Here is a 21,112-nt window from a genome sequence, read left to right on the forward strand (position 1 = left end):
GGGAATAAGGAGAAGCAAAATAGGAGAGCCAGGGTTAGGGAAAGAATGGAAAGCTTCAGGTAATCCATAAAAAAAGAGGGAACTTGAAGACTAGGTAGTTAGAATGAATTAAATCTGGACATAGAAGTAGAAAAATAAATTGAAAAAAGCTGACAGGAAAAGGAGGAGAGGGAGATTTTGGCAAGAGACTTAAGACAAAAGAAAGCAGAAACCAAAGAAGTAAATGGTCAGAAAACAAAGGTAGAAAAAATAATTTTATTTTTAATTCAGGATAAAGTAGTGTGGTACCCATATTTATAAAAGTTAATAAATATAAAATAGAATTTATTTTCCATTTTTGTATTTGTAATGTACAGTGTGTATAATAATATCAGGGTAATGTAATTAAACATTTTTGTTCACATCAGCTCAGTCCTTTGCTCACAAAAAATATTTTTGCTCACGTGAACATGGTCCTTAGAGGGAACATTGCTTCCACCCCTGATGTGCTGCTTGTACTCTCCCGAACCTTGCAGGGGCACAGCCCTTTTCTCTCTCCCTTTGCATACCAATGGCGCTTAGCTCACCCCCAGCCCCCATTCCTCACTCTGAAAGTGATTGGCTGACTTATCTCATGGCTTTCCCATTAATAGCACCCTCCTTATCTCATGTTTACACTGCCAAGGACATTTCACCCCTTGGTACCCTCCCACCAGTTTGGATTGCTGTCTCATGGTTGATGCTGCATTGCTGTGATAGTAAAGCTACAGGGTGGTGATGGTTTTGTGCTGCAGTGTTGCAATATTGATGCAGCTGGGTTTCTTTCCTGCAGGTTGTGTGTGGGAAGTGTTCTGAATTCCGGGCACGGCTTTTCTATGACAATAACAGGACGAACAGGGTCTGCATCGAGTGTTTCACTGCCCTGCATGGGTCCCCTGGCTACCAGCAACAAACCCCACAACGCAGGAGGTCAATCTTAGAGGTATAGCCAAATCCACCTCTACCGTACACAGAGAATGGTGCTGGGGTCACCATCCTTGTCTTTATTCTCATTACTCCACACACGTGCGCACACACACACTTACACACACAGACATGTGATGCTTGGTTTCTGGTTTTTTTACTCCACAGAAGCAGGCATCTGTGGTGGCAGAAAATAGCATTATTTGCAGTTTCTTGCATTACATGGAGAAGGGTGGCAAGAGCTGGCAGAAGGCCTGGTTTGTGATCCCTGAGAATGAGCCTCTGGTCCTGTACATTTACGGAGCCCCCCAGGTAAAATTACAGAATCATACTCCATACTTTTGCATTGCTACATTGTGGGGAACACAGTCCTTCCTTATTAGAGGCCAACTGAGTTCCAGTTTTGACTTTGGCTCCAAAATCGAAGGGCAGCCATTTTTGAATGCAGAGCTGACATGGGCAGGAGCAACTGGGGATTGCTTGTGCCCCAATGAGGCCGCGAGTGCCTAGTTTTAGTCACCCTCTATTCCTTATTCCCTTTTTAAAGGCAGGTCTGGAAGTTCTTGCATATCCTGCGCCTTGCAAGATCTGGGACTGAGACATAAGAACCCTATGCCTGGGTCTGTCACCAGGCAAGAGAGAAAACTGTAGGCTTCAGTTTGAGATTCTTAATGGTTCTCTCTTTGCACTGGACAGGATGTGAAAGCACAACGCAGTATCCCCCTCATTGGTTTTGAGCTGGGAGCCCCAGATACCGGGGATCGTGTGGAGAGGCGACACACCTTCAAGATAAGTCAGAGCCATCTAAGTTTGTACTTCAGCGCAGAGACGGAGGAGCTACAGAGGCGCTGGGCCGCCGTCCTGGGCCAGGCAGGCAGGGGCCTGGAGTGTCTCCCTCCTCACTGCATCCTGGAGACTGAAGAGGAGTGCCAAGCGTCTGAGACAACCTGAAGGAGGATAAGATAGACCCTCCCTTCTTCCCTAGATGACCTCTTAAAAAAAAAAAAAAGCCGCTTGCGGCTTCAGCAACCTTTCAACACATTACTTGAACTTATAACAGGCACTTTTATTTTGTAATAATCTTGCTATTATTATTATTATTTTATTATTATTATTTTTTAATATTTAGCAAAATCAATTTTTTACATTCTTAAGGTTTATGTACAGTGTCTGTTGCTGTCAAATTTTCTCTGTAAGTAAAGATAAAAAAGCCATCCTTTCAAAAGGAGTGACTGCTCTTCCAAATGGATGGTGATTCAGTACCCTGCATTATTAGTGTGTTTTAGTGGCTGTCACCAAATGGCTCTGGTAAGCGTATGTATGTGTAGGAGAGAGAGTGCTGTGACCATCTCCTTGTGTTTTGTTCAGATTTATACATAAGGGGTTAGATTTATTTTAAGAACAGCATAAAATAACTGGTGAAATACTGCCTTTCTCCATAAGCAAAGGAATAGGATGGGCTACTGGGATTGTGGCCCAATCCAGTTTGTGCCTGACACAGCATTAGAGACTAGAAAGCTTGGGGATGAGGCTAGAGCTTAGTTTGTTTGGACCTTCCAATGCCTTTATCTTTCCACAGATACACAGCTACATAATTGACTCACTGTGTCATTTGATTCAATTTACCTATACAGTTTGATTGAGTAGATCTAGGCCTAACCTGAAAGGTGCTGGAGTTCAAATGTAGGGCCATCTTCAGGGTTGGGGTGATCACTAAGGGATCTGCAATGCAATATTGTCAGGCCACTTGAAACTCATCACAGAATCTGGGCTACTTCATTAATACTTGGGGGGTCTATAAAATCATCAAACACACACAATATATTCACAGTATATAAAACCCAAAAATTAATAAGTGTGTTTGTGTAGAGTGCTCACAACCTTTCTGCTCAATTGTGAAATATGCAGCGGTTGCTGACCAGGACATCATAGCTCTCATACTGTCCCGTTCCACCCTAATTATGTAATGCTTATGTTCTATAAAATTAAATTCCAACTTAGCTGCTGAATGGGGCGGGTCTTCCAACGTCAGCTTCCCTCTGTTTATCAATGCTGAATATCTACACACTCCCTGTCATTATTTAAACCTTTGACTTGAGTTTCGCATGCCACATCATCAAGAGGATGTAAGCTGTGTGTGTGTGGATCTTGGATTCCTCTGGTTCTGGGCAGAGAAGGACTGGCTTCCTTCCTTCTCTCTGCTGTTCTCCCAGTGTGTTTTAGTGGCCGTCATCTGCCTTGACCTCTTTGGAAAAAAAAACCCCAAATATAAATTATAATTAACATTTTCTCTGCATACAGTGTGCTTTGTGTTTTTTAAAGTTTATTGTTGGTAGATCATTTTGACTTGGCCATTTTAAAAGTAGCTCGCAAGCCAAACAAGTGTGGGCACCCCTGGTTTATATAATGACAGGGAGTATGCAAATATTCAACATTTGATAAGCAGAGGAAAGCTGACAAACACACTTATTAATTTGGGGGGGTTATTTTATTACTGTGTATATATTGTATGGGTTTGATGATTTTATAAACCTGTGTCAGGTATTGACAGTAGTGAAATCACAGGAAAGTATAAAAAAAAATTGTACTCCAACAAGTTTGTGAATTAATACTTGGGGACCATGGGTTATTTTCAACAGGCAATGAAAAAGGTACCAGTACTCACCACACCCTGAAAAAAAAAAGCCACAGGCCTGTTATTTGTAAAGTTGGGTTTACATGACTGAATTTAGCTCTGTAATAGTGATTACAAGTTAGCATGGTAAATTTTTATTATTGGGATTTATTAACTGCCTTTATGAAGAGATTCACCCAAGGCGGTGGGTGTACAGAATGTTAGCAAGCATCTTTTTAATATCCATCTCGGTTTGTGCTGCTAGTGGTTTTAAGAGCACAAACCTAACCAGTTGAAGGGGGAGAATATTTTTAAACTGGTAGATTTAGCTGGCTAAAACTTGATTTTGGCTACATCAATCTTGAATATGGACATCTGTGCACAAGGGGGCACTCGGAGAAATTAAAAGGGGACAGGTTTAAAACAAATGCCAGAAAGTTCTTTTTCACCCAGAGGGTGGTGGACACATGGAACGCGCTTCCGGAGGCTGTGATAGGCCGGAGCACGTTACAAGGCTTCAAAGAAGGTTTGGATAGGTTCCTAGAGGATAAAGGAATTGAGGGGTATAGATAAGAGTAGCGGTAGGTTATAGGGATAGTCTGGGACCATTGCTCAGGCAATGGGGCTGATGGGCCGCCGCGGGAGCGGACCGCTGGGCGAGATGAACCTCTGGTCTGCCTCAGCGGAGGCAACTTCTTATGTTCTCATGTTCTTAAAACAAACAGAAAATAATGCTGACTATAACACAAAACTATCTCTGGTCAAATTACAACACAAAACAGAAAAATAAATCCACAGCAAATCCAAAGACAAACCAAAGCAACGGCAGAGGAGACAAAAACAATGCAGTCTATGGTATTCAAACAGATGAATTTATTAATTTTATATATACTGTACTTGAATATAAACAGATTTTTGGGCCCAAAAATGGTGGTCTCAGTTTATATTCAAGTCCACCTAATGGTGAACAACTTTGTCTTCCCTTGGCAAAGAGCAGCACTGCTCAATTCCTCCCCTCCCCAATGGCCCGCACTGCTTTCCTTCCCCCCAATGACCAACACTGCTCTACTGCACTCCACTCAACCCTTCCGATGACCGTCACCACTATCCTTCACCTCCCAGCATTGATCCTTATCAGAGAGGTTGGAAGCTGGCAGGCCTTGAGCATGCGTGGATGTTCAAGGTTCCACAGCAGCCCAGAACAGAGTATCGGCATTAGTTTCTTTGAGCACCAGAACAATAAAGATGCCACCAGTAAGACCTTGGAAGAGACCACCTTCTTTGAGAGGACTTGTTTTAAGTGGTATACAAATCTGGTCTGAGGTAAGTGGGGGGGGGGAAGGAGGAGATGATCTCTGTTCCACTGACTAAAGTGATATGTGGCCTTTTGGGTTCAAGGATTTAAACTAATGCTGAATGCATGATTGCCCTGAACATTGTGAGGCAGATGCATGGTGTGCAAAACTATGACTGAGGATGAAGAAAGTTTAGCCACAGTGGTAGCACCTTGGAATCCAAGATTCTCACCAAGATGGTTTTCTAAGTCATAGAAAGGTAATGCTTATTGGTGGTACAAGGGGGAGGGGGTGGAGATAATAATAATAACTATGGACAATTATTGTTGGGATGGGGAGTAGGAAGAGAGATAAAGAGACAGGGAGATGATGCAGGAAGAGGGGAGAGAGAAACTGAAACACTGCATGGTCATGGTGCAAGGAAAGAGAGAGATGGAGAATGCTACATTATGCAGGTGGAAGAGAGGGTGATATTGCATGATGCAGAGTGGAAGGACAGAGAGACAAAGCCGTGCTGATGGAGCAAGAGGCAGAGGGGCATTTACAAACTTTAGAAAATGGTGGAGACCCACAGTATTTACTATGGTTTTAAGACTAGGGCCGTGATGCTCCAACACCACAGTAGAAAATGCCATGTTGGGAGCGATATTTTTTGGTTTTGTTTTTTTTTTTTTGGGGGGGGGGGGTATATTTGAGTGATGTTCAGCACAAAAGTATGCATGCTATTTGTGTGGAGTAGCCCCAGTAAAAGGGGGAGGAACTGTGCCAGGCACCTGCTCAGAAGAGCAGTCACTAGGCATAGCTCCTCTGCCCAGTGCTACTAGAAAATAGAAACCCTAAAAAGGGTAGTGTTCCCTTTTGGTGCATTGCAAGGAGAGCTCATTTAAATACTAATGAGATCCTTGTGATGTTTTTTTGCATAGGGTTTTTGGTGACTTCTTCAAGGATCAGTAGCTGCTAAAATGCCCATTGCTTCCTGTAACCTGTTTATAAATTCTATATAAGGCTCGGTGGCTCCCTGTTTGATGCTTGCATAACTTTTAACTGGTATTCCTGAGGCTAACTGATCTGAGGTATAAAGCCCTCCACTGTAAAGCTCTTCGTTGAGCCTCCCTTTGATATTCACTATCCCACATAACATATTGACCCGTAGTCAATACCATGCGCAAAATGTCTTTCCAATCTTGTGGTATTAAGGTATGTGCCACAGCCAGGTTTCAAATAACCCGGCTGTGAAATTACTTCATAAACCTGTCTCTGAAATTGATTTACAAATTTCTCGCTTAGTTGTACATGGGGGACACCCTACAGTGAGGGGAAGTGTGAATAAAGAGGTAAGTCCTAGAATCAGGAAGGCAGGTCTTCAAATAGCAGTACATTATAAACAACAAGCAAGCAAAAAGTTAACCAAAAACGTAGTTCTTAGCTGCAAGGTAGGGTCCTTTCTTTGTTGCTATTTGAAGACCTGCCTTTCCGATTCTAGGACTTACCTCTTGACTCGTACTTCCCCTCACTGTGGGGTGCCCCCATGTACAACTAAGCTTGAATGATTTAAGCCTGGGTTTTGTTTTTCCCTCCTTTGCAGGGGGGTTTTCTCTTGAGATTTTTATGGAGCTGGACCCACGATAGTCATTTATCTCCCTTTTCCAAGTCTTTGTACTTCAGGAGACTATCCTTTGGATTTTGAGGTCCATTTGTTAATATTGATTGCAGCTTGTTTGGGTGCCCCCTACAGAGGTAGACACTCCTTATTTTTTTAATTGTTTGATTTAACTTTGGGTGTCTTAGCTCTATTAATTGATTTATTGACATCTTATTATTGATACACAACACCCACTAATAGGTTCTAGATGCAATTGGTTTTACATGTGTCTCGAGGGAAAGACCTCAGAAACCTGCATCCAACACAGAACAGTCAATTCTTGTGGTGGTATAGCTTAGCAGGACAGATTTTCTATCATTGGTCACAAAACCCTCCACACACCAATCCCAAGTGCTTTCTGTTATCACAGTCAATATTAATTTCTATAGCACTAGGTGCTATAGTGCTATAGCACTAGGTGCTATAGCACTAGGTGCTATAGTGCTATAGAAATTAATATTGACTGTGATAACAGAAAGCACTTGGGATTGGTGTGTGGAGGGTTTTGTGACCAATGATAGAAAATCTGTCCTGCTAAGCTATACCACCACAAGAATTGACTGTTCTGTGTTGGATGCAGGTTTCTGAGGTCTTTCCCTCGAGACACATGTAAAACCAATTGCATCTAGAACCTATTAGTGGGTGTTGTGTATCACATACAAGAGGTTCTTTACCATTGTTTGTTGAAGTAGTGAATCTTATTATTGATACCATTTCTGCTTATTTAGTATGCATTCACTGCCACTCAGTACTGCCCAAAAGAAGGAATATTTGCTTGTTTCAACTCTTTATTTCTTTATAACAAAATGATGGTAACATGCAATATAAATAGCATTTTTGCTCAAATATGACAAATCCTCAAGACAGTCTTTAAGAAATATGATGAAACCAAAACATTGACCAATCTGATGATTATGCCTGTTCAAACATGTTTGTTTTGTCATCTTTATCAAAGTGCTTCTGATGATGATGTTTCATTCAGGCCACCAAAGCTTTACATTTCGTTGTTGCAGTGTTTGCATTTTGCACACATGCCTGCTTTACCCATTGGTAGAAGAACTTAATTTAAAAAATTCCCAAACTGGTTTTTTTCCTCCTCCGAGAGAATGATAAATCTCTATACACACAAAGATCCCAAGACTTATGGAGTATTCTGCTCAAAAGGTTTCACTCATTTTTATTGCTTGCCCTTCCCTCCTCACACTTGTTCCTTATGTAGATATATAAATTTAGCACTGAAGAGATAAGGTATTGATTCTGTGTACATCTCTTTGCAAAGGAACAATAAGGCTGTCTTTCTCAACTCTGTATATTTTATAACATTTCTGCTGTGAAGCAGCATGTTATCTCTGCAGACACAAATTCACAGTTACGATAACCTCAAAATCAAGCATCTGTGATAATATCTTCTAGATAGAAAAATTGCCCATGACATTATGAATGGATTAATGGCATTCATTTACCAAAAAAGGTAAACATTGCATGAATGTACAGCCTCATGCTACAAAATAAAATCTAATCCTTATTTCATGATGAATAACATTTGAACTATAATGCATCTTAAATAGAAAAAAAACTATCTTTAGATAGATTTTTTCCTCAAAAAAAGCATTTTATTTTTAAAAATCCAATTTAAAAAATGATTTATTTTTTTTTGTTTATTTTTAGCCAGCCTAATTTTGAAGAACATTACTCTTAGGGCTCCTTTTACTAAGCTGCAATAGCGCTTTTAGCACATGCAGAATTTTAGCGTGCGCTAAACCCGCGCTACACGGCTAGAACTAATGTCAGCTCAATGCTGGCGATAGCATCTAGCACACAGCAATTTAGCGCGCGCTAAAATCACTATTGCAGCTTAGTAAACCTCTGTGCAAAGTTGAAGATTTCCATTTGAATTTGGCCATTGAACTTTTCAAAAGGCCTTGAACCTTAAAAACTTTTTTTTTTTAATTTATAAAGTACTTCAATCTGTGATTGGGATTTTTTCTTTTATTGAATTTTCCTTTGCTTAGATTATTATTATAACCTTAACTTCATTGATGCTACAAAGTGGAATATAAATGAGAATAGAATAGTACAAGTCCTATATCCTTACTGCTGCACATTTCTCCCAGTTGACTCATCTATAGCACTGTAACAGCAAAGTTACTTTGCCTCTGATCTATATCATTACATGAATGGTATCCAAGTTAAGAACACACTCAGTGGACTCCAAGACTTTTCCTGCTTCCAAATAAATTGGAAATATCCTTTAACAATGGAGCCATGAGATGTCATTCCTAAAAATCCAGGGCCCTCCCCTCATTTTATCCCCCATGTCAAGCTCTGCTCAGCCAATGGAAACACATGAAAACAACCGAAGCATGGAAAATACATAAAGATGATCAAAAGAAATGTCACAAGGCGGAGAGGGATGCCAAAAAGGACTATGAGGAAAAAATAGCGCAAGAAGCCAAAAACTTCAAACCCTTCTTTAGATACGTGAAAGGGAAAAAACCCGCAAAAGAGACGGTGGGACCCCTTGACGACCAGGGAAGAAAAGGGTACATCAAGGAAGATAAACAAATTGCTGACAAACTAAATTCCTTCTTTGCGTCCGTCTTTACGGAGGAGGATACCGCTAAAATACCAGAAGCAGTGAAAGTGTTTAGTGGAGTAATAGAAGACAGCCTCACCACAGTTGAAGTGGAGTTGGACCAGATATACTACCAGATCGACAAACTTAAAAGTGACAAATCCCCTGGACTGGATGGAATTCACCCGAGAGTTTTAAAGGAATTGAAGGTTGAAATCGGAGAGCTATTGCAAAAACTTGCCAATCTGACAATCAGAACTGGACAGATACCAGAGGACTGGAAGATAGCGAATGTCACGCCAATTTTCAAAAAAGGATCGAGAGGGGAACCGGGCAACTACAGACCTGTGAGTCTTACGTCTGTCCCTGGAAAGATGGTTGAAGCACTGATCAAGGATAGCATAGTCCGGCACCTAGATACACACGACTTGATGAAACCCAGTCAACATGGGTTCAGGAAAGGGAAATCATGTTTAACGAATTTACTTCAATTTTTCGAGACCGTGAACAAGCAAATTGATAGTGGAATGCCGGTGGACATAATATATTTGGACTTCCAGAAAGCATTCGACAAAGTTCCACATGAAAGGCTTCTCAGGAAACTACAAAGCCATGGAATAGAGGGAGATATACAAAGGTGGATAGGCAAATGGTTGGAAAGCAGAAAGCAGAGAGTGGGCATAAATGGGAAGTTCTCAGACTGGGAGAAAGTGACTAGTGGTGTGCCCCAGGGCTCAGTGCTTGGGCCGATCCTATTTAATATTTATATCAATGACCTGGAAGACGGAATATCCAGTGAGATCATTAAGTTTGCAGACGACACAAAGCTATGCCGGGCAATCAGATCGCAGGAGGATAGCGAGGAACTCCAGAGCGACTTGTATCAGTTAGAGAAATGGGCAGAGCAATGGCAGATGAAGTTCAACGTGGAGAAATGCAAAGTAATGCATTTAGGTAGTAAGAATAAGGAATACGAGTATAGAATGTCAGGCGCAACTCTGGGTAAGAGCGAACAAGAAAAGGACCTGGGTGTACTGATAGATAGGACCCTGAAGCCGTCGGCACAATGCGCGGCAGCGGCAAAGAAAGCAAACAGAATGTTAGGCATGATAAAGAAAGGAATCACGAGTAGATCGGAGAAAGTCATAATGCCGCTTTATAGAGCAATGGTCAGACCACACTTGGAATACTGTGTCCAACATTGGTCTCCCAACCTAAAGAAGGATATAAAACTGTTGGAGAGGGTGCAGAGACGAGCAACGAAGTTAATAAGAGGTATGGAGAACTTGGAATATGAGGAACGACTCAAGAAACTGGGACTGTTCTCCCTTGAGAAGAGGAGGCTGCGAGGGGACATGATCGAGACGTTCAAAATGCTGAAAGGCATTGATAAAATAGAGCAGGAAAATAAATTATTTACATTGTCCAACGCGACACGGACAAGAGGACATGGTTTGATGCTAAGGGGGGACAAGTCCAGGACAAATGTCAGGAAGTTCTGTTTTACGCAGCGAGTGGTAGACGCCTGGAATGCTCTCCCAAAGGAGGTTATTAAGGAATCCACTGTGCTGGGATTCAAAGGCAAATTAGATGCACATCTCCTTATGAGACGCATAGAGGGATATGGGTGACTAAAACTACATCAGGTGTATACCTGACTGGGCCTCCGCGTGTGTGGATCGCCGGACTCGATGGACCATGGGTCTGATCCGGAGATGGCAGTTCTTATGTTCTTATTGCAACATCCTCAGGCAGAAACCAAGACAATAGCTTTCTCCAGAATGCAGCTACCACTTACCTTCAGTCTGGAAGTATGCAGTCAGCAATGAGTGATATCTGGCTCCTTTCCCTGCAGCATCCCAATGCTTAGTCATTGTGGAAAGCAGAAACTAGCTCAGGAAAGAAACCCAAATCTTCCACCTGGTAATGCACTGCCTTGCAACAACTCTCCCTCCACCCCAATCCCACAACATGCTATCATGTAATAGGATCAGGATGTTGATGCACATTCTTTGCACAGCACTCAGCTTGAACAGCAGAGTGATGAGTTATTGAACTTCACATGTAACTTTATTACTGAAATATGCAGGTATAAACCCTGAACATCCAGAGAACACCATAGTCCTTTTTCCAGCTTTCACACAATACAGGTGAGATAAAAGTATTTCAAGGAAGCCAGCACGGTCCTGAGCATTTTGAAGGAGCTGAGTAAAATCTCCAGAATCTTTCTAACTCTGGCAGGATGATTTAATTACTGAAGGTAGACGGGGGGCACTGTACGCTATTCCCGGAACATTATAGCTTGCTTGCACAACTTTGAGGATAAGGCCAAATTGGTGTGCAAAGCCATAGATCTGAGCACCTTTGAGTGGAAGTCTTTGAGTCCGGGAATAGGGCAGGTAGGTTATTGGCGCATCGCCTTAAGCTTCAACAAACCCAATCTAATATTATGGCTATCAAGGATCGGTTGGGCCTGATGCTAACAGCTGAGGAGGCTATCCATAAGTGCTTTCGGGACTTTTATTAGGAGCTTTATGCTTCAGAGAGTCAGGGATCAGAGGAAGACATCGGGAGGTATTTATCAGATTTGGGACTAGCCTCATTGAGCTGATATCATTCTAGAGGAAATGTGCACGGTGATTCGACATCTTCAGCCAGGGAAGTCTCCAGGGTTTGATGGGTTTATGGGCTTGTTCTATAAAAAGCTGTCGACCCTGGTGGCTTATCTGTTGGTGTGGGTGTATAATAATCATGCAGCTGGCGAGGATAATGATTCTGCCTAAGCCCAGGAAGGATAGTACACAATGTGGAAGTTATAGACCAATCTGCTGGGCATAGATACTAAAATTATGGCTCGGGTATTGGCGGACAGATTAGTGGCCCATATGCCTGCGCTTATTCATCTGAATCCAGAAGCAGGCTGCTGATGGGATCCACAAGGTTTTGAACTTGGTCTGGCAAGCTAGACACAGTGGGGCAGCATGGGTGGCAGTGGCGTTGAATGCTGAGAAGGCTTTTGACCACGTGGACTGGCAATTTATGGCGGCTGTGCTTAAATGTATGTGGCTGGGACCCCGGTTTATCTCTTGGATCATGTCCTTGTATAATTCACTGATGGCATGTGTTAAGATCAATGGGGTTTACTCCACTTCTTCTGAACTTTGGAGAGGGACGAGGCAGGGGTGCCCGCTGTCACTGCTGCTTTTCACTTTGGTGATCGAACCACTTGCACAGATTTGATTGTCGGATAAGATGCAGGGGATGCCTATTCAGGGGTGTGAGCATAAATTGTCTCTGCTGACAATATCCTGGCCATTGTGGAGGGGTCAGAGAGCTCTCTAAAGACCTTTCAGGAATGTATGTTGGCTTATAGCGTGATGTTGGGGTTCAAGACTAATTTAACTAAAACGGAGATATTGAATATTTCGGTACCAGATTCCGCCATTCCAAGGATTAAGAAGGCAGTTCCTTTCTGGTGGATTAAGGGATCTATCTGATATTTGGGTATTCAATTGGGGGGTGGATTGATAGTTGTTGTTTCAACTTAATTATGTTCCTTTGGTGGCGGCCCTGATTCAGGATATGGCACGTTAGGATAAGCTGTATGTTTTGTGGCTGGGGCATATGGAGGTAGTTCGGATGATGATATTACCTAAATTTTTGTATTTCTTTCAAGTTTTGCCTATTGAAATTCCCAAAACATACTTTCAACACTGGCATAGAAGCCTGCTATGCTTTGTGTGGGGTGATAGACGTTTCAGGGTAGCTCAGGTTGCCATGTTTAAATTTAAGACGGGAGGGGGGCTGAAAATTCCTCATCTGGAGCATTATTACTATGCGGCGCAGCTGAGGGTGGGGGTGGAATGGCATGCAGTCCCCAGGAACTGTGGGTGCTGGTAGAACAGAGTGTGCTAGAGGGCTCTGCTGGAGAGCGGACCCTGGGATCTTTGAAGTGGGGGGAAAAAGATTTGGTGGCTCTCACTAATCCCTTTACTAGATGGACATTGCAGGTCTGGAAAGGGGTTGCTTGTAGGCTGCTGGGAAAGGGTAAGGGGGTACATCTTCCTCTGTGGTGGACCTCTGATTTTGTACCGGGTAGGGAGGGGGGATATTCAGGAAGTGGGAGAGGAAAGGGCTGCAGTACTTTGGCCAATTCCTGGAGGGGGACTCCATGCAAGCCTTTCCGGTGCTTCAGTCTCTCTATCAGTTAGAAGCGGGGGGACTTGTTTCCTTATCTACAAGTGAAAAATTATCTTATGAGGGCTCAGGTGGGAGACTCCGCTCTGTATCGGTTGTCTGAGTTTAAACAGTTACTGGGTATTCCTGTGCAGTGTGGTTGTATATCAAGGATATACAAACTGGTACCTGGGGAGTGGGGAGGGAAGCCTTCCTATTTGCTGGCTTGGGAGGTGGATTTGGGACGGGATGTTGTGGTGGAAGGATGGGAGCAGACAACGTTTAAGATTCATCATGTTGCTGAGCACCTGCACTAGTGGAAAATGCTCTTAAGGTGCAGGTGCACTGGTATGTGACCCCAGACCGTTTGAGCAAAATGTCTGCTGCTGAAGCTGACACATGCTAGAAGGGGTGTGGACAGAGGGGCACCTTTCTTCACATGTGGTGCAGTTGTCCTAAATTGAAAACTTATTGGGGGCAAGTGTTTTGTTATGTGGGGGAGTTATTACACGTCCCAATTCCGGAGAGGGCGGATATGACCTTATTGGGGATTCAGGAGGGGTGGAGTGAGGATACCCAAGACAAATTGGCCCGGCTAGCGTTCACAACGGCCCGGCTGGTCGTGGCACGCTTCTGGCGGAGTTCAACTTTACCAACCTTCATCTTAATGAAGGAAAAATTGGGATGGATGTGTGCAAGGTATAGACTCTCAGCCATGCTGACCCAGCAATGGCAACAGTACTTAGACATTTGGGGTAGATATCTGGAAGTGGAGGGTTTGAGGGTGGAGGGGCAAGATTCAGGGTGATTGTTGGGGGGAGGTGAGGGGTGGGGGCTTGTGGATGTCATTTCCATACTTATATAGTAATTTGTTGACTGTTCTAGGATATTAGGGGGTTATTGGGGTATGTGGTCTAGTGGTTATTGACCTGCTGTTCGGGGGAGGGGAGGGGGGGAGCTCTTTCCAAAATGTTGTGCAGATTGTTGTTTTTCCACTTGTATATTATTAGCGGTATTGGATTGCTGTATCTTGTATTGTTGATTACATGATGTATTCATTTTTCTAAACTAAACCTTAAGTTTGTATACCACATCAACTCCACAATCATAGAGCTCTGCGCGGTTTACAGGAACTGGTATAAAGAAGGTACTCCATAGTAAGGGTTACAGGAACTTAGTATAAAGATGGAACATCATGGAGGGAAGGAAGTATTACATTTTTAAGAATAGCCAAGTTTTCAGATATTTTTGGAATAGTTGGAAGGAGTCCAGATTCCAAAGTGGTGTAGTAAGGTTATTCCAAAGCTCTGTGATTCTGAATGGGAGAGATGTCCCTAATTTTCCTGCATGGGAGACGCCTTTTAACGAGGGAAAGGATAATTTGAATTTTTGGGTGGATCTGGTGGTATCAGGATTCGAGGAATTCCAAGATAGTAGAATTAGGGGACGAAGGATGCCGTGTAGGATCTTAAAAGTTAGGCAGGTGCATTTAAAGTGAACCCTGGAAATTACTAGAAGCCAGTGAAGTTTGGACAGAAGCGGGGAGACATGGTCAAATTTACTTTTTGCAATGATTAGCTTAGCCACAGTGTTCTGAATCCGCTGAAGTCTTTTCCTAAATAAAAAGTTACAAAAAAAACCCAGCTAAGCTATCCGCTCTTACCACAACCTCTGGTAATGCGTTTCAGAGCTTAACTATTCTCTGAAAAAATATTTCCTCCTATTGGTTTTAAAAGTATTTCCCTGTAACTTCATTGAGTTTTCCCTAGTTCAAATAAGATAAAATGGCCTTACCTCCTTGTGATGGTGATAACAGCACGACAGGTTAGCTCCAGTAGCCCATAACAACTGAACACCCAGAATATTATGCACTGCTTATGGTATTCATGTTCTATAAATCAGCTTTTGTGATATGGCAGTGGTACAGCTGGAGAGAACCTTTTATTACAGCACCCACTCCTGACTGCAACAGAGCAGAGATTCTTGATCTCTTTCAGCAACCCCAAGATCACTTTAGGAATATGGCTTTGTCTCGTTTCCTCACCCTGTCAGAATATTAGCTATCTTCTGCCTGATTCCTTCTGAAGGTACATTGTTCAGAAAGTACATATGTCACACTATTCACTGGCTTTATTCAATTTTCTATACCACTCTCCCAGGGGAGCTCAGAACGGTTTACATGAATTTATTCAGGTACTCAAGCATTTTTGCCTGTCTGTCCCAGTGGGCTCACAATCTATCTAATGTACCTGGGGCCATGGGGGGATTAAGTGACTTGCCCAGGGTCACAAGGAGCAGTGTGGGTTTGCACCCACAACCTCAGGGTGCTGAAACTGTAGTTTTAACCCCTGCGCCACATTCTCCCTTTCCTAGCTTGAATGCAGCACCCTCTACAATATGCTTGGGACCAATTCCAAAATTGGATCTCAACCCAGATTACCTGTGCCCATGGCTCAGGCCACAGTGCTGCAAGCTACCCCAGAACAATGGACTTTCTGATGTGAATAACGCCACACTCAATACTGGCACAATTTTGCATGAGAAAAACCTTTCCTATGGTCATCACAGCATCTAGAAATAGATGTGTCTGGTAGCTTGAATATCTACATATAACCATATACTGTTTTGGTTTTTTTTAATCAAACCAAATCACATCACATACTGAATTCCTTAAGCCTCCTATGAATCCCTACTTCTCCACCAACACCAGATTCACACACACCTCCTTCTGAATCATTGTCCTGCAGTCTCTAAGGCTAAGAGATCAGGTTCTAGTTGAAGCTATGAACAGACACATGTGTCTTACTCTCACCAGATAAGCCTTTGTATAAATCTTCCCCTTCAGCACAAGTTGTGGCAGGAGCTGTACCCACTTTTCTAGAGCAAAGAGGATGCCACACAGGGGTCTTGCCAAAAAAAAAACCACAACTTAGGACTTCCCAAGTGAGAATCTAAGTCAGTCGTCAAAATATCAGTCAGTACTAGTTCCGAGAGGATTCCCCCCCCCCCCCTTGTTCTGGTACTGGAGGAATAAGTTTCATTTTCTGATGATTAGGGAACCTCAAAATGCAAGATGGGCCCTAAAGAAGCACAGGGCATTTCTTCCTGTATGGAATGCTTATCTCCAATCCTTGTCACCAAGGGCACATAGTTATTCAGGTTTAAACAGATTTCAAGATAGGAAGTAGGTATAATTCTAAGGCTGGATACTGATTGTGTTTGGAAACCAGGAAAGGTATTCTGGGGCTTGGGGTGAGTTGAGGAACCATCTCTTTCAGTACTATATCTAATCAATATGGTTTATTAATCTTGTTATACCGCTCATTCATTTTACTGGTCCAAGCGGTATACAAAATACAATCAAATAATTAAAATAACTCCATTGTTAAATATAATAGACCTAACCCACACAAATAGCAAGCATACAAGAAAACATTCACTCCTAAATAAAACAATAATGATGATTTCACAGGACTGCTGACTAAAGACCCAAAAAACATTTTGAAGATACGAGTAATTTCAGATTGATTCAAATCTTGTCCAAATGCTTCTTTAAAGAAAACTGTTTTTAATATAATTTTAAAAGATTTAGAGTTTGCCTTGAATCTTAACTCTCGCAGCAAATGATTCCATAAGTTCGGAGCTGCAAAATAGAACAGTTAGGGGCCATAAGAGTCCAGGCCTGGCAGCTATCCTAGGTTCTTACTAACAAAATCTGTACACTCTCCAGAGGTAGGTGAGGGAGAGGGATGGGTACTTGGATACACAAGGGGGGGCAGAACAACATTAAATTGTGACAGTTGTTTATAAGTATCAGTGATTTTGTAGCATTAGGCAGTGCAAGGCAAGAATCAGAGAAATTCTACATACAAAAAAGGGAAGAATGGACTCAACATTGATCTCTGGACATGTGTCTTATTTATACTGATTTGTATTTCAAATATTAAAGGTCAAAATGATTTTCTTTCCCAAAGGAGGCTGGGATTCACTTCTACCTACTGTTGCCTCAAGGATTAAAGGAAAGGGTGACAAGAAAACAATCTTTATGACCACCTTCTCACAGTATCAGTTCTAATACTAACACTAATTTCAGTATTTATATTACATTTTTACCTGCATATCACAAGAGTACAACTTGCAACAACCAGGATGGTACAGCATAACAATGAGCACTTAGGCAACATTACGCTATTTTTGAAACACATCAGTTTATATGTGACAAAATGATTTCTTACTTTCAAAAGGTAGGCTATACCATATTAAGGTCACTTGATATGTAAAGGTCGTCATAAATTGCAATTTATAGCACAAACCTTTCATGTTAGGAAAATGTAAGAGCTGTTGATTGTTTACTCATAATGAGTAAGACAGTAATGGGGTGACGGGACAAAAGTGCACCGGACAAACGGGCGCCGACAAATTGGAGCAGACAATTGAGCGCAAGACATCAGCGCGCCGCACAAAAACCTTATTTTAAAGGGCTCCGACGGGGATGTGTGTGGGGGAACCCCCATACTTTACTGAATACTGTTCGCACTGCTGTGTTGGGGGTTGTAACCCTCCACATTATACAGAAAACATAACTTTTCCCCTAAAAAATAGGGAAAAAGTTAAGTTTCCTCTATAATGGGGGGGTTACAAACCCCCAAAACCACCCCCAACAGCAGCGCGACCAGTATGGTTCTCCTCCTACTTTCAAGACCGAAACTACAAAGTCAGTTTTAATGACTCCATCTCTTTCACTATTTACCAAAACTATGGAGTGCCCCAAGGTTCAATTCTTTCTTCCCTTCTCTTTAATATATTCCTAGCTCCACTACTCACCCTGGCCCAATCTATAGGTTTCACTGTATACACTTATGCCGATGATATTCAATTACTTCATCCCATAAATCCCCTAAAGACATAACAGAAATTAATCAAAAACTCAACAAAATCAGCCTTTGGCTTCGGCATAATAAACTATCATTGAACATTCTTAAAACTACCAGTGTTCTTTTCTCGATTTCCCCAGATGACCATCTATGTCTACCCATCAGTATTGACTCCTCCACAATTCAAATGGACAACAAAGTTAAACTCCTTGGAGTCATTCTATCTTTTTTTTTTTTTTACAAATCTTTATTCATTTTGCATCATATAACAAGTGTAACAATAAATAACAGTCATTCTAGACAGGGATCTTACTTTCCATCAACAAATTAGTGCAGTTATGAAGAAATGCTTTCATAAGCTCAGGCTCATCCATTTTATTTCCTCTTTTCTCGACCATTCCTCTATTAATATCTTGATTCACTCCCTAGTAATCTCAAATATTGATTACTGTAATGCCCTCTTATCAAGGCATAACCCAGAAAGAAATCCATCGTTTACAATTATTACAAAATACTGCTGTTAAATTAATCTATCATGCTAAAAAGTTTGACCATGTCACCCCTCTTTCTCGTAAAGCACATTGGTTACCCGTTTCTCATCGTCTTTCCTATAAAATACTTCTCACCTTCAAAACTAAAAATTAATCAACCGGCATTTATAGACAAACTTTTGTTCTCCATGGACAAGCAGTATAAGTCAGCCCCACTTTTGGTGACGTCATCTACGTTCCCAATTCGGAATTGCTCTCCCAGAGCTCAGGTGAGGCTTTAGGGAGCCTCATTCGAGCATGTACAGGTAGCCCTATATATACCTGTGCTGTCCCTCACTAATCCAGTTTAGTTAATCCGCCCTTCCCAAACGGACGGATCACAGCTCTCCATTCAAAAAAAAAAAAAAAACCAACAAAAAAAAAAAACCCAGAAAGAAAGAAAAGAAGAAGAATGGCAAAAAAAAACCAAAAACGAAAAGCCTGCAGGAAAACCAGGTTTCAAGAAGTGCCTGGACTGCAAACGAAAAATTAGCTCCTTGGACCGCATTGCCTAGGAGAAGCACACCTCATGGCAGCCTGCCCTCAGTGCCTAAAAATGTCTCAGAGGGCTAGACGAAATCAGCTCCAAAAGCTGCACACCATGGGGGAAGACCAGCGAAGGAAGAAGAAAAAAAAAAAAATGCAGCCAAAAAGCAGCCCCTGCTTACCTGCTGCCTCAGGAAGCCCAGCAAAAACAGAGTAGACTGCTCCTGAAACTTTCCAACTACAGGATAGCTCCCCGACGGCTGCTCCATGGCCTAGGGTAGAGCATAGAAGTGCAGACAGTGGCAAAAACAGCCGAGGGTCTCCTATCCCCTCCACTGGCCATCCCAGCTGCACCAACTCAGGACTGCTCCGATTTCAAATCGAAGCCATGCTGCCTGCAGCCCCGAGATTCAAACTGCCTCGATCTCATCCCAGGATGATATCAGTGCACTGGGCCCCGCCCCCTTAAAGGCACAGACACAGCAAAAGGCAAGCCTGGATACAGACAGTGCCTTTGCAAGCATGGAAAAGAACTCTGCACACCTCACAGGAGCCTCACAGGAGCCAACACACCAGAACTTGCAAGGAGGGAACATGAAGGAGACAGAACATCTTCCTCCCCCTCCTCTTCATCATCATCAGCAGCAGCCTCACCAAGACGGCGGAGGCGCAGAAGGTCGAAAGATCGCGGGACCAGGAGCAGGGGCAGACCCCATCAGCCGGCTGACCACCCACATGCATCGGCCGCAGATCCCAACATCCAGCCACGCCAACTGACCACTCCTACCGCTCACGGACAATTGTTCGACTTTTTCAACAAATTCATCGCACAGCAACTCTCCGGGCAAAGGGCGCAGAGCAGACACTGCAACCACCGGCAACATGGAGGCAGGGAGCAGAGATAGCCGCATCACACTCTCCAGCCACAGACGGCTATGCCTCCGAACACAGTGGGCGCTACCAGCAAAGCTATGCTTCAACACGGGGCAGCCCACACACATCAACAACCCAAGACACCCCAGACACAGAGCCCGCGTCTGGGACAACACAGTCCGACATGCCGGCGGAGGACCTCACTTATCCAAAGTTCCTCCAGAAGGTAGTTTCCAAGCTGGCACTCACCCCAGTACAGGAGCTAGAGGCGACAGAAGAAGCACCGGGACTGCTGAAATACCTAAAGTTGCAAAAGGCCATAGCCGCACTACCAGCTCACAGAATGGTACTAGATTGCCAGGACCAGATCTGGAAAACCCCACGGTCAGGCCCGGCCGTGTCCAGGAGGCTAGACCAAAAAATACCAGATCAGCGAGGCACTGGGCTTTGACAAACCACAGCTCCCTCACCAGTCCATCATAGTAGAAAGTGCCCTTAAGAAAGCTAAGAGCAGCCACCTGCAGGCCAACGACCCTCCGGGCAAAGAACACAGGACCCTGGACGCTACTGCCAAAAAGGTCCACCATGGCTCCATACTGAATGCCAAAATTGACTCTCACCTGTTTCACCTTACCCTGTACGATGCCCTCTGGAGGAAAATAGAGGAAACCCTAGACACGCTACACCCCGAGGGAAAAGCCTGCATAGCCCCCATATTACAGGAAATGGAGGAATGCGAAAAACACATGATAAAAGTGATTTTTGACGCATTTGAAACATCTGCCCGCACGGCCGGAGTGGCTAAAGCATCCAGACACCTGGCATGGCTGCAGGCATTGGGCCTAAGCGAGGACACCCATGAGCATATCGCAGATGCACCCTGCTCAGGGGAGAACTTATTCGGAGACAAAGTCACGGAAACAGTGGACACAATGAAAGCCAATTGCACAACTCTCCAAACCCTCTCCTCAGATGGCTTCGTAAAAACCCCGGCACCAAGGCGACATAGCACCAACCACTATTGCCGACAAAATAACACCGTAAGGCGTTTCGACAACCAGACAAGAGGGCCGTCCCACAGACAGAAAGCACAACCCTGCAGCGC

At 43.1% G+C, this 21,112-nt stretch overlaps 1 protein-coding gene across 2 annotated transcripts in view; it reads left to right on the forward strand.

Annotated features, from left to right (window-relative positions):
* The window catches only part of FGD1 (FYVE, RhoGEF and PH domain containing 1), a 96,943-nt gene extending 94,938 nt beyond the window's left edge, over positions 1-2,005 (forward strand). For both annotated transcript variants that reach the window (XM_033921699.1, XM_033921709.1), the window contains exons 16-18: positions 812-961; positions 1,111-1,254; positions 1,639-2,005. In XM_033921699.1, coding sequence (XP_033777590.1) covers positions 812-961; positions 1,111-1,254; positions 1,639-1,893 — 549 coding nt within the window. In that variant the 3' untranslated portion in view covers positions 1,894-2,005. The remainder of the gene's footprint in view (positions 1-811; positions 962-1,110; positions 1,255-1,638) is intronic.
* Positions 2,006-21,112: the final 19,107 nt, after the last annotated feature.

This window comes from Geotrypetes seraphini, chromosome 1 (genome assembly GCF_902459505.1).
Source record: "Geotrypetes seraphini chromosome 1, aGeoSer1.1, whole genome shotgun sequence".
NCBI lineage: Eukaryota > Metazoa > Chordata > Amphibia > Gymnophiona > Dermophiidae > Geotrypetes > Geotrypetes seraphini.